The 12405-nt window shown below is 53.8% G+C and overlaps 3 protein-coding genes across 3 annotated transcripts; all 3 read left to right on the top strand.

Moving 5' to 3' along the window:
* Nucleotides 1-2428: 2428 nt before the first annotated feature.
* Nucleotides 2429-4750, top strand: D7B24_003113 (uncharacterized protein; the record flags this gene model as incomplete). Its single annotated transcript, XM_028637307.1, has 3 exons — nt 2429-2542; nt 2699-3533; nt 3591-4750. The coding sequence occupies 3 exons, from the start codon at nt 2429-2431 to the stop codon at nt 4748-4750; spliced, it is 2109 nt and encodes a 702-aa protein (XP_028490830.1).
* Nucleotides 4751-6076: 1326 nt separating this feature from the next.
* On the top strand, nt 6077-8690 carry D7B24_003112 (uncharacterized protein; the record flags this gene model as incomplete). The annotated part of the gene is made up of 7 exons (XM_028637306.1): nt 6077-6299; nt 6370-6682; nt 6787-7300; nt 7355-7437; nt 7503-7584; nt 7644-7670; nt 7725-8690. 7 exons carry the CDS (start codon nt 6077-6079, stop codon nt 8688-8690), a joined length of 2208 nt encoding a protein of 735 aa, XP_028490829.1.
* Nucleotides 8691-10394: 1704 nt separating this feature from the next.
* Nucleotides 10395-11228, top strand: D7B24_003111 (uncharacterized protein; the record flags this gene model as incomplete). The annotated part of the gene is made up of 2 exons (XM_028637305.1): nt 10395-10612; nt 10727-11228. The coding sequence occupies 2 exons, from the start codon at nt 10395-10397 to the stop codon at nt 11226-11228; spliced, it is 720 nt and encodes a 239-aa protein (XP_028490828.1).
* Between the last annotated feature and the right edge of the window lie 1177 nt (nt 11229-12405).

The following is a 12405-nucleotide window of genomic DNA, read 5'->3' as shown; positions in this document are numbered from 1 at the left end:
CTCGACGAACCGTGGTAAATTGTCATGATCGAGAATACAAAAACATTCTCCTTTGTTTCATTTCCAGTAGCTAGAGCGTCCTCGCTCATGGAAATCACTGCTTTGTGCGTGGCCAAGTCATGATGCATGATGGCAACAGATGTAAGATCGGATCTTCGTGCGGGTACGAGGTGTGCCAGATGGAGAGCCGCAAAGGACAATATACCTCGCATAACAAAATCGGATCGCAACCCAATATTGACGATATTGTTTCGCCAGAAACTGCAGAGATGCTTATCCCCGCTGAGGGTCTCGTGTGTTGCGACGGTCCAGTGAAACATCAATTCAAGGTCCAGTTGGTTGAGTTCCGAAGGTGCAGAGACTGGTGCGTTGAGCAGGTACGCCCCTTTCTTGAGAGCAAGCGTCGTATGGATGTCAACAACATCACATAAGAGACCTTGCTTCATGCATCTGGTACATGCTGGCTTCTTTTCGTCACACTGAGGCTCAGCACTTCATGTCAGTGACCCGTGTGACTGAGAATCTATATGCCAAACCGGGATGTAATCAAGCAATGCCGATACTGCCGACAGCATGGAAACGGGTGCCACCCAACCCCTTCGGGCCACTTACCTTTACCTTTCGCTTCTTACAATTGGAACAGCCAGTTCGGACTTTGCTGTGTGGGCGTCTCGCCAGGTTCTTGAGCGATCGAGGCTCCGTCATGGCAAACGACGACTTGCAGCTTCCAATGGGATGGATGATGATAGAAGGATTTGGTCAGCGAGAACGATACCGGCCCGAGGTGCTATGCGACGACGTACGAGATGGGGTATACCCTCAGGGTATAAGCTTTGCATGCAGCCCCCCATTTGCATTAGTCCAGTCTTAGTCGAGAAGACCCCGCTTCGCATTCGGATCGAGTCCGAAGTGGACCTCACTCATCAGTCATGCTCAAGCTCGCCTGGATATTTTTTTATTTTGCGTTATGTCATTGTTATGATTGAAACGAGAACATCTGCTTGAGATGAACCAGGCCGTTGATCAGTTTTCTTCAACCGTAAATGCCAAGCCCGGCACATATTGACTAACATCGCCTCTTGCGGGCAATGCCCAGCGAAGCCGGCCGGTGGCTTGAGACTATGCCCATATAGCTACGCTGTAGAAAGGCTGTATGAGACATTAGGCGACCAGCCCCTGACATCGTCTGACATCGTCATGCTAAATCACTTGGCAGTTCTTAGCTGTATGGCATTGTAGGCTTCAAGTCTTGCAGCGAACTATCTGCTGTTGGATCATGATGTGCCAGAGGAGAAAACCGAGCTTGGCGAACAAAATGGTCACAAGCAAAGCCAACGCGCCACGAAGGAAGGCATGACATTGATTGTTCTACATAGAAGGGGATCTCTAGGAGATCCACAGTTTATGACTCCGTTCGTTGGGAAAAAGTTGTGACAGTGAGATAGCAGGGGCGCGATGGAGACGCAGCTCCTCCTCCATATTTACAATCCTAGCTCTCAAGGTGTAACCGGTGCATCCATCATGGACTAACTTCTTCGAATGGCAAAGGCCATAGAAGCGATATCGTTCTGCTGAGCCGCCCCACGTTTTACCGTCTACGTTGCAAACGCGCGAGGCAGAACCTGGTTTGTTATCATGGACGCGCGTATTCCAAACCTCACAAGCCTTGGAGTGGAGCCCTTGGACCTCCACCAAAGCACAAACAGCGATACCGATCCGCTTCGTACTTGATCTGGGTCCGAGGCGGGACACCTTATTATTGTGTCGATCATTCAGGGCTGCGATGCGTCGCCCGAAGCTATACTGTACTAGGCTTATGCCGAGCTTCGCCAGGCATGAGCGAATCGGATGCATCCCTTATACTAGAGACACAGCTCTGCAGAACAGCTCCGGAAAGAAATTGACTAGCCAGCAGGCCGGTCAAACCTCTCTAGATGGGCTGCTTCAACATTCCAGGCCCCGTTGATCGCTCGTATAGAGATTGTAAGGACCTGGAGGCTGACGTCACCGAAGTCTTTACGGCAGTAAACGTGAAAAGCCGGAACTGGGCGAGGTAGATTGCGGGGTTCGTGTTGTTTTGTGATTTTCGCTATAATGAATTGCGAAAACTAAAAAGTTGAGGTGCCATATACTACATAACTGAATCCGCCGCCAGGTTGTGCAACAAATATCAACTCCTCATTTCTCTACATCAAAGTGGGCAGCCCCCTCGCACCGCAAACAGTACACGAACATCATGCTCAACATGAGGCTTGCCTACTTGGCAACATCGTTTTCAGGATTTCTTTGGGCAGCTTGCCAGCCGGCCGGAGTAGCCTCTCTGTCTCTCCCTCCCGATGACACTTCGGAAGGAATAACTATATTCGCATCGAAAGATGTGATCACTCTTTCGAACGATGACGTCAACAGAGCAGTCGTGATCCTTGACATGGGTCAAAACTATGAAGGATTTCCGACTTTCGAGGTTATGACTGTATCAGGCGACACGTCGCAGTTGGAGATTTCATTTGCAGAGTCCAAAGCTGCGTTCAGTAACTTCATGGTATGCAAGACTTCAACCTTGTTCAGCAAAAAATATTGAAGCTGACAAGAGGATGAGACTGATGGTCCCTTGCCACTCGCGGCAGCAATGGAAACTTATCGCATTAACAGGCACAACATTACAGGCCCATGTCTGATCACACATCGCCTAATCCAGGGCGCGTTTCGATACCAGAAATTCAACCTATCCTCAGCAGGTTCTCTGAAGATCCGGAATATTGGCGTCAAGCCTACCACACACACCACACCGCTGACGGAGCTTCCGGGGTCCTTTGAATGCTCCGACGAGGACCTGACTAGGATCTGGCATACAGGTGCGAGAACGGCTCAGCTCACCGAGATTCCGAAGGACACCATCCCAGACTTTTGGCAGATCACTGAACAGGGCGCTTTTGTTGAAAGTGTTGCACCTCAAGTCTACCCGAGCACTGAGGCCGCACAGGCCTTGAGCTATGAGGTCACCTTCGAGGCCAAACCTGTGACCGGAGAGTTTGGTTTCTCAGTATTGGCCAGCACCCTGAACGACGGCATTTACATCTCTTTCGATGTCGTCGCTGGCAAGATCTCTGCTCACGAGACCGCAACCACGTTGGGACCGATCCTGGCCACTGGCAATCTGACGCAACGATCACCAGGATCTTGGCATGCCGTCCACGCCAGAGTCGACTCTGGAGCCGTCAAAGTAGCCCTTGACAACACTACCGTACTGGAATTCGCCCAGTCTACTTATGTCGTTGGCTCGTTCGGCGTGGGGGCATCTTTTGGGCATTCAGCGTACTTCCGCAACTTGATGGCCACCACACTTGAGGGCACAGAGATTTATTCATCGAGTATGATGGATAAAAGTGTCATTGAAGACTTTCAGCTCGGACGCAACCCCGCCGACACTATCGTTGACGGGTCTCGACGAGATAGGATCGCTTACAACGGTGATCTCGATGTCGCACTTGGTGCCACTCTTGCTAGTACGTCCGGAACATCGTTCATTGAGGGTACGCTGGACCTTCTAGGTTCTTTTCAAGCCACGCCTGGGTTTTTTTTTCCAACAGCCAAGATCCAGCAGAGCCCGCAGCCTTATTTGACCAATAGCAACTTGACTGGCCTCATTGGGTACTCATTCAACCTGGTCGCAGCGTTCGCACAAAGCTATGAAGCCTCCGGGAACCTGACCTTTGCTCAACGATGGGCTCCTGCAGCCGTTCTCATGCTTGATTGGGCGCATTCTCAAACCATGAACGGCCTCTTCGCAGCTGAAGACCCCATCTTTGCAGGCGATTGGAACTATTACGATCCTCCTCAGATCGGTGTCAGCAGCAAGTTCAATGCTGTTTATGCCTACTCCATGCAGCAATCACTTCCCATGTTTGAGGCAGCGGGCGTGGATACCAAGGTATATAGGGAACGACTATCCGCCCTTCGCTCGGCGATGAACAGCCAGCTGTGGGATGAATCTCTTGGCGCATATGTTATGCTGGACAGCTTGCGTGATGGTTTCTCCCAAGACGCCAATTCTATCGCGATCTTGGCTGGTGTCCCTCAGGCGCAGAATATCTCACCATCAGCCATCCTTTCCACCCTCAATAAGGAACTCTTGCTTCCTGCTGGACCTCTGGCGTTCTCAAATGCTACTGCCAAAGCAGGCTACGCACAGAAGATTAGCCCTTATGCTTCCGCTTATCACCTCCGCGCCGCTCTCCAGTCAAAGGATGCCGCCACTTCCATGAGCTTGCTGAGATCGCTCTGGGCGCCAATGGCGGATCCCTCTCATGCCAACTACACCAACTGCTTCTGGGAGACTTTAGACCCCGACGGCACCCCCGGCCTCGGCCTCATCACTTCTCTCTGCCACGGATGGGGTGCCGGCCCTACTGCCGAGCTGAGTGCTCACGTCCTCGGTATCCAGGCTGTGACTGCTGGGTTTCAGGAGTGGAGGGTTCGGCCCCAGACGCTGGGTCTTGAGTGGGCCAAGGGACGTTACCGTACGGTACGAGGCGACGTGCATGTCGACTGGCGATTTGAAAAAGATCTCTTGCGGATGGAAGTTGATGGGCCGGATGGAGGTATGGTGTATCTCCCGGAGCCCCTCTTAGTGCCCGTCGAGCGGAGCATCATCAAGGTGAATGGTGCTGTGGTCCAAGGCACGAGCTTTGAAATTCCTAAGGACAAAAAGTTCGTCCTCGAGCAAAGCGTTAGGTGCACCAAGCATTGAGGCTTAGGCAGCCGTCGTGACATGTCGTGATTGAGGCACTTCTGATATGCTAGTAATGACACAGAATGTTTCCCAGTCGATTCTTTTGTCATGTAGCTTTGGTATAGATCACTTGGATCATGACCAAACTCTTTTTACCATTTAATGGCATATCCTTGTGCCTCAATCTTCGCCGACTACAGGCTCAAGACATCACGTGCATCGGAACCAGTGTATATTTAGTGATAATAAAAGGTTGTTTACGCACCTCAAGTCTTATCGAGGTAGCGTGGATCTTCTTGATAAAGACGTATGTAACAAGGGGTGCCATTCGCTCCGGGTCTCCAAATGGCGGCGGAAGGGCGCCATGTTTTCAAACGGACATCTGTGTACATATCGGTGAGATTATATCCGGCCGGTGGGAGATTATAGATGAGGGTCGGAAGACTTGCAATAGTAGATTGGGAGATCAATACTAAGGGAATGGGAAACCATTACCTTTCTTTGTGGCGGAAGACGTCCAGGCATAGCAATATTTGTTTCTGAGGGGCAGAGGGCGACACGTCTGAGAAGCATTTGAAGAGAAAAACACACGCCAGAGGGGTAGTATTTATTCTATAGCAGAAGCATAATGACCCTGAGCATTGTGGTATCATGGCATTGGAGACTCGCGACGGCTGAGAAAAAGTAGCTATTGATCGCTTGTTTTTCTCTCAAGCAATAGAACGAATGACATGCATCCTCTGGATATTTTCTAATAGCTCGGTAGTTACCCATATGCTGTTCTTCCTTGGCACCTAGTCATGTGACTGGTGACCTTGCTGGCCGGTGAGTACGGCTCCGGCTAATGATCATAGGTGTCACGTTAACGTTCAATTGGCCGTCTTCGTGATACCCATGCTGGCTGCGACGCTGCACGAACAAAGTCCCATCTATCTTGTGACTAGGGACGGAGGGTGCGAGGCGCTTGTGGCGGAGGGGGGAAACTTGCTCAAATGGACTCAAACCAATTCTAGGCCCGTGACGGAGCTGCCTCAGCTGCCCAACCCAAAACCCCTGATGCATTTTCATGCTTATCTGACATGACTTGGTCATCTTTCACCATTTGTGCCGAGCGCCATTGGTCAGAGTGGTGGTGAGCAGGGCACGTTCATGGTCTTGGCAAGTTTTCAAGACGGACGTGAAGTGTCGCAGCACCTCAAGGTACAAAACCCCAGAAGATTCTCTTCGGCAAACGGGCGAATCCCGATTATTCGGTTCTCTCATGCAACCTCGCTCATTGGGACTTGAACGTGTTGTTCACGTGCTTATCAAGATCTCATCTGGAACATTCCGAATCTCAAAGCCATGGTCACACTTCGCTCAGCCCTCGGTCTGGCCATTTGGCTGACCACCACTAATGCCCAGAGCTCTGGCCGGCCCGGACATGGCATGATTGGTCTTGGTATTCCCATGTATGAGCCCGCGTGCGCTCATGCCTGCCGTGGAGGCAGTCCCCGGGCCGCCATCGACTGCGGCAACGGCGAGGAACATGCTGCAGGCCACCACGGAGGTGTAGCTGTGACACCAGGTACGATGCCATGGAAGAGCACTGACCAATGACTTGAAGTATTCCTAGGCCGTAGCTAACATGTGACCAGAATGTATGGCCACCAGCGAGCCGTGGCTGAAGACAGTGGCATACTGCATCTACCAGCACTGCAAGGACATCGACAACTCGACGCTCGAGCGGTACTGGCAGACTGAGCTGATCAGCAGGCATGACGAGCCTCAAGCAAAGTGGTCGTACCAAGAGTCTTTGCACCACGTCCTCGAGAGCGATGTTCCTACCGAGGTGTTGGAGGAAGACGGCGTTCTCAACAGAACAGTCCTCGTCGATGAAGAGTCTTATATCGCCACGGCGAATGGAAACACTGGTTTTGGCAACACCGAAAGGTGGCACGTCAACTTTAAGTAAGCTTTCTCTGGCTCTCCCCATATCCTCAGCCATATTGGGTAGCCGTATGAGCCAAGGTAAAGTTGATAAAGAAGGCCTCGCTGACTCTTCATGTCACTAGCCTTATTGTTCTCCTCACTGGTGCCGGAATCCCCATTCTCTGCTCGCTCCTGAGGTTTGTTCCGTTTCCCGAGTCCGTCGTCAGCAAATTCTACGCCTACATCATCGAGCCCCCTGTCCTCGGCTCTAGTCATAATGTCCCTGTACTCAAGAACTTGGCCATTGTTCCCACAAGAGGGCAGGCCCTGTTCCTTGTGTACATCTCTGTCATCAACATTATCGGGTCCTTCGTCATGCTCGACCAAAAGTCGCCCAACTCGTGGTGGGGAAGCAAGCAGGAAGAGTTCTTGTCTCTGTATTCCAACCGCGTGGGCATGCTTTCATTTGCGAACCTTCCGCTGCTCATTCTCTACGCTGGCCGGAACAACATCCTCCTGTGGATCACTAACTGGTCGCACTCAACATTCCTGCTCCTCCATCGCTGGGTTGCCTTTATCTGCATGCTGGAGGCTGTTCTACACTCTGCTGTGTACCTTGATGTTCACGTGCGAATTTACAAGGATCATACTGAGATTGTAAGTTGCCCATATTGAAAACTCGACCATGCTGGAAACTGATAATTTTTGAAGGCTTCGGTGGAGTACTGGTACTGGGGTATCATCGCGACGCTTGCGTTGGTCCTCATTATCCCGTTCTCGGTTCTTCCTCTTCGGTACGTCAACCTTGTGAGGGACAGCACAGCGCGGCCTAACGAGAGACTCATTCTGACGTGAAAAGTCAACGGCTGTATGAATTCTTCCACGCCGCTCATATTGTTCTTGCCATCATAACTATTGTTGGATGCTGGTATCACATCATCGTAAGCTTCCCCACGCTCTCCACAGAACAAGCTTTGATCACCAGCTAACACGGATTTAGTGGCGATACGAGCGACAGTGGGGATATGTAAGTCTACCAATATTCAGAACCACGTGAATGTTGATGCTGACGTTATCTCAGGAAGCTTGGGTGCTCATGGCTATCGGCATCTGGGTCTTTGACTGGTTCGTGCGTGTTGTCCGCATCGTGCAGAACGGCGTCAAGACGGCATATGTGACCAAGATTGACGATGACTATCTCCGAGTCGATATTCCAGGCCTCGATTCGCACGGCCATGTTTACCTGTATTTCCCAACCCTCAATTGGCGCTTATGGGAAAGCCACCCGTTCTCCGTCATTGGCAACAGCAACCTCGGCTCCGGATCTGCCGTAACCAACACTGGTGAAAACTCTCCTCAGGATTCTGAAAAGGTCTCGCCAAATGTTCACGACGGACCCGTGGATGCCTCGTCTTCATCAGCCTCGTCTCGGGCCTCGGTGCGTCACGGCCCCGCCGGAACGACACTCTACATCCGTCTACAGACAGGCACAACCTCGTCCCTCGCTCAAAAGGCCGGCTCCGCCATCGGTGTTCCTGTGTTGGTTGAGTCGAGCTATGGCAGCGAGTCGCTCTACCCCGGTGACGGCCACGCCCAACCATCTACCACGTATCCCAACCTCATTACCATCGCCGGTGGCGTCGGCATCACTGCCGTTCTTCCCGTCTTGAGCAATGCCCAGTCCCTGAATGCCTCGCTCGGTACCAAGAAACTCTTCTGGGGCGTCCGCGCCAGCTCAACCGGGCTTGTCACCTCGGTCCAGAGCATCATCGCCTCGTCAAGTGTGTCCGCCGAAGAAAAGTTGACGCCTGTCCCTGGTCGCAATCTGACGAGGTGGGGCGATGTTGACGTCGAGGTCACTGTGGGAGAGAGGTTCAACTTCCGGGCGTTGCTGGAGGCGGAGCTCAGCGGGCAGGCTGCCAAGGTTGGCACGACGGTCATGGTCTGCGGACCGGCGGGCATGGCTGACGAAGTGAGGAATGTCGTCACTGCGTTGGGTCGGCACGGGGCTGTTGTCCGCTATGTCGAGGAGGCATTCGCTTGGTGATGGTGTGCTTTGGAGGTTGTTTCACGAATCAAGATGCTTCGGAAATCGCTGCTGCTGTATTTGTCAGATGTGCCAAGAACATGTTCACGTCATGCTCGACTCGAGGGATACCTATGTTGTTTACTCGATCCAGAACTATTCCCAGTAATGGCGTGATCTGACTTTGGCACTCTTCGCCGATACGAATCGCTGTTAATTTGAAACAAACCAGTTGTCGTGCGTGAAGGTTCAGCTCTGGAGCAAATCTTGGCCTCTACACCTTCACTCACATTAAATACATTATACTCTTCCATGAACACATCCACTCATTGCCGCCGCCCAGAGTGCCACATCAGGGCTGTTCTGACTTCAGGCAACATCCTTGTATGAAGATGTATCAATAGCGTGGGGACTTTTTGGCAAGGCTTCTGTTTGTTACGCAGGCTTCGTCTCCGTGCTAAACATGAAGCTCACATACTCACATGATGGTCTCTATGTTGTTCGAGTCATGATCAGTTTCTTAATTTGCCTTGGAGGGCTCGGCCGTCTAAGAGTTGCCTGACTCCAGACCCGAGGTTCCAGGTCCTCTTGGCTTCGGCCGACTCGGAGTTGCGGATCGGGCACTCAGCCTCATCGGTGGGTGCAATCAGTGATCGGCTCCGGCACTCGTTGATGGAAGGAGCGCTCTCGCATGGCGAAGCCGAAATTGATGAAGTATAGCGGACGATTGCTATTACTCAGTAGGAGACGGGTGGATGTTATGCGTGATGCGTCTAGTGTTCCAAGAAATTCCCGAAGACCTGGGTCCTTCTAAGAATGGGTGTTCGCAAAGCCGCACATCATGATAAGATCTGAATTAAGAACAAGGCCACTGACTAGATGTGCTGTGCGGCCCCCTTTTTGGTCACTAAGCAGGACATACGGCAACGCCGGCAGGCAGACTGCCTCGTGAGGGCCGTGAGGGCCAGGGTGATGTGGTTTCACACAGAGCCCTGCGGCGCTCGACCACCAGACAGACTGACGGCCGTGCGCGCGCGGCTAAACCCGCAAACACTGCAACGCGAACGACCTCTGTGCATACAGGCGCCTGGTGAGAGAGACAAAGCGCGGCCAAATCTGGACGATGAAACGCTTTCGTAAAGTCAATTCTATCTCCCATCTTGGCATCTCTGGCATTTGACAGGCCCCTGCCAAGAGAAGAGGCTCAATGAGGAAAGTTCGCATAAGGCTTGGTGATCTCTGCTTCATGCAGATCGTGCGATAACCGAGTCAAGACCGTTGTCATTCCCAAGGTTCGACTCTGTCGGGCCACTCGGATTCCCCGTGGACTTTGACATCGCGAGGCTTCACGATGCGACCTGTGGGAACTTGGCAATGGCGACCCGGCAGTTGTGTGTCCTTCGGGAAGCTCAGGGGCCGTCAAGTGCACCTGACCGGCGATCCGAATATCCTCCCCCACGGAATCACCTTACCTTACCTTGCAACCATGTTGTGGGGAGAGGTAGGTAAGGTGTCTAGAGACTCCTCTATAAATGAGAGTCTTCCTCGTCCGTTTCCATGTTTGCTTTCTTCATCCAGCACACAGATCACAGCAACCACTCCTCCATTCACAGCTTCTCTTCTTTCTGCTTCACCTTGCCACGAGATTTCTCTCCAAGCTCTCAGCACCCTTTTGCCCCCCCCCGCCCTATTACTCACAAGAATCAACAAGCAACAATCGCCACCATGGTTTCCAAGATCTTCTCCACCCTCGCTTCCATCGCGCTCGTCGCGGCTGGGCCTATCAGCCTCCGGGCTGTCGTGCCTCACGACTCTCTGAACCCCGTGACGCAGCGAGTCCAGACCGGAGCTATTGGAGACGCCATTGCCAAGTTCAACCCTCTTCTCCACATTGCCAATGGCTGCCAACCCTACACGGCCGTCAACGATGCCGGCGATACCAGGTATGATTGGTCCGCAGATGACTGACCCGGTGAACCCGGACCGGGTCTTTCTCTGCATCTCACGCCCCCACAGCCTCGGGCCAACGTGAACTGACTTGGCCGGAACCCAAACAGCGGCGGGCTGCAGGACAGTGGCAACATTTCTGCGGGGTGCAGGGACCAGTCCAAGGGCCAGACCTACGCCCGCGCCAAGGTGGTCAACGGGCAGCTGGCCATCATGTACTCGTTCTACATGCCCAAGGACCAGCCGATCGCGGGCAACGTGGCAGGCGGGCACCGGCACGACTGGGAGAACATTGTCGTCTTCGTCGACGACCCAGCCGCGAACCCGGCACCGGGCATCCTCGGCGGCGCCGCGTCTGGGCACGGCGAGTACAAGAAGACGGCGACGCCGGACCGCGAGGGCGACAGCGTCAAGGTCGAGTACTTCACGACGTTCCCGACCAACCACGAGCTGCAGTTCACGGCGACGACGGGCAAGACGTACCCCATCTCGGACTGGGACGCCATGCCCCAGGCGACGCGCGACGCGCTCGAGACGACCAACTTTGGCAGCGCCAACGTGCCTTTCAAGGACGCCAACTTTGACAGCAACCTCGCCAAGGCGGCGCTCTAGATGGATCCGAGGGGCCATGTGCGACGGCGAGGGCGAGAGGGAGGAGAGGCCAAGGCCCAGCAGCAGCAGCAGCAGCAGCAGCAGGTGGTGGGAACGCGGGCGTCATGAACTGACACACGCGCATGACCACCACGTGCGCTGCATGTCAGGCCGAGGCGATCCCCAGTCGTCGTTGCATCTTGTACCGCGATCAATCTCCGGGGAGGTCTTAGCTCGGGCTGCTGTGCGCGGTATGTGGACAAGGATTTCCGGCTGGCTGGAAGGAGTCTGAAGAGGGTCTTCGCTGCTGGGCAGTAGTAGGCCCTGTACTGTATCGTATCGCTTCAGCGGCTCCTGGGCTGGGCTGTCCGAATGTGGTCAAAATGTCCGGCTCGAGGGGGGAAGGGGGGTTGTCTTACTTCAGCGTTGGGGGTCAGGGATGTGTGGAGTCTCGGTTTCTTGTTTGGTTGTGTTTGGTTGTCGTCAGAATAGGTAGAGAGAAAGAGAGAGTCAATGGGATTGCGTTGGTATCGAGAGGCCGGCATTACGAGAGAACCTGGTCATGTTGATTGGTTCGACAAGCCCCCACCCATGCTCGGCGATGCTTGTAGCGACGACCGACCCTGTAGAGCGCCAGCGTGCGCCAGCCAGCCCACCAGCCAGCCCACCAGCCCAGCCCACCAGCCCAGCCCACCAGCCTACTACCATGTACAGCACGCAGCGGACCAGCGCGCGCTCGGCACGCACACGAGCCCGCATCAGTGCAGCGAGCACCGTCGTCACATGGCCATTTCTCCAGCTCAGACGCCCCCCTGACGAAAGTGGACCGGCACTGGGGCGTGCTTCCTCTGCTGATTCGTGAGACCCCATGGGGAACTCTATGTTGGACTCCACGGCCTAAGGTCTACTCGGGTCTGGATCGGCCGACCTCCACCCGAAGCCCGCGACTGATTGGGCCATGGCCGGCAATTTGAAAGGCCTGAAGCAAGGCACGAACCCACCGAAGGGCCTGAAGGGGGGTACCTAGCAGGCTAGTCGACCCCTAGGTAGCGAACCTATGCCACCTAGGACACGTAGAGAGAAGAGAAAAAATTCAATACCATGAATACCATGCCATACGCCATACGACCTCGGCCACCCACGACTGGGACTGCCCCGGACCGAACCCCGGTCACCCCGGGCCATCCCTCCCAACCCC

Source organism: Verticillium nonalfalfae (assembly GCF_003724135.2).
Source record: "Verticillium nonalfalfae strain VnAa140/NRRL 66861 chromosome Unknown scaffold_184, whole genome shotgun sequence".
NCBI lineage: Eukaryota > Fungi > Ascomycota > Sordariomycetes > Glomerellales > Plectosphaerellaceae > Verticillium > Verticillium nonalfalfae.
This window is presented reverse-complemented; position numbering and strand designations above follow the sequence as displayed.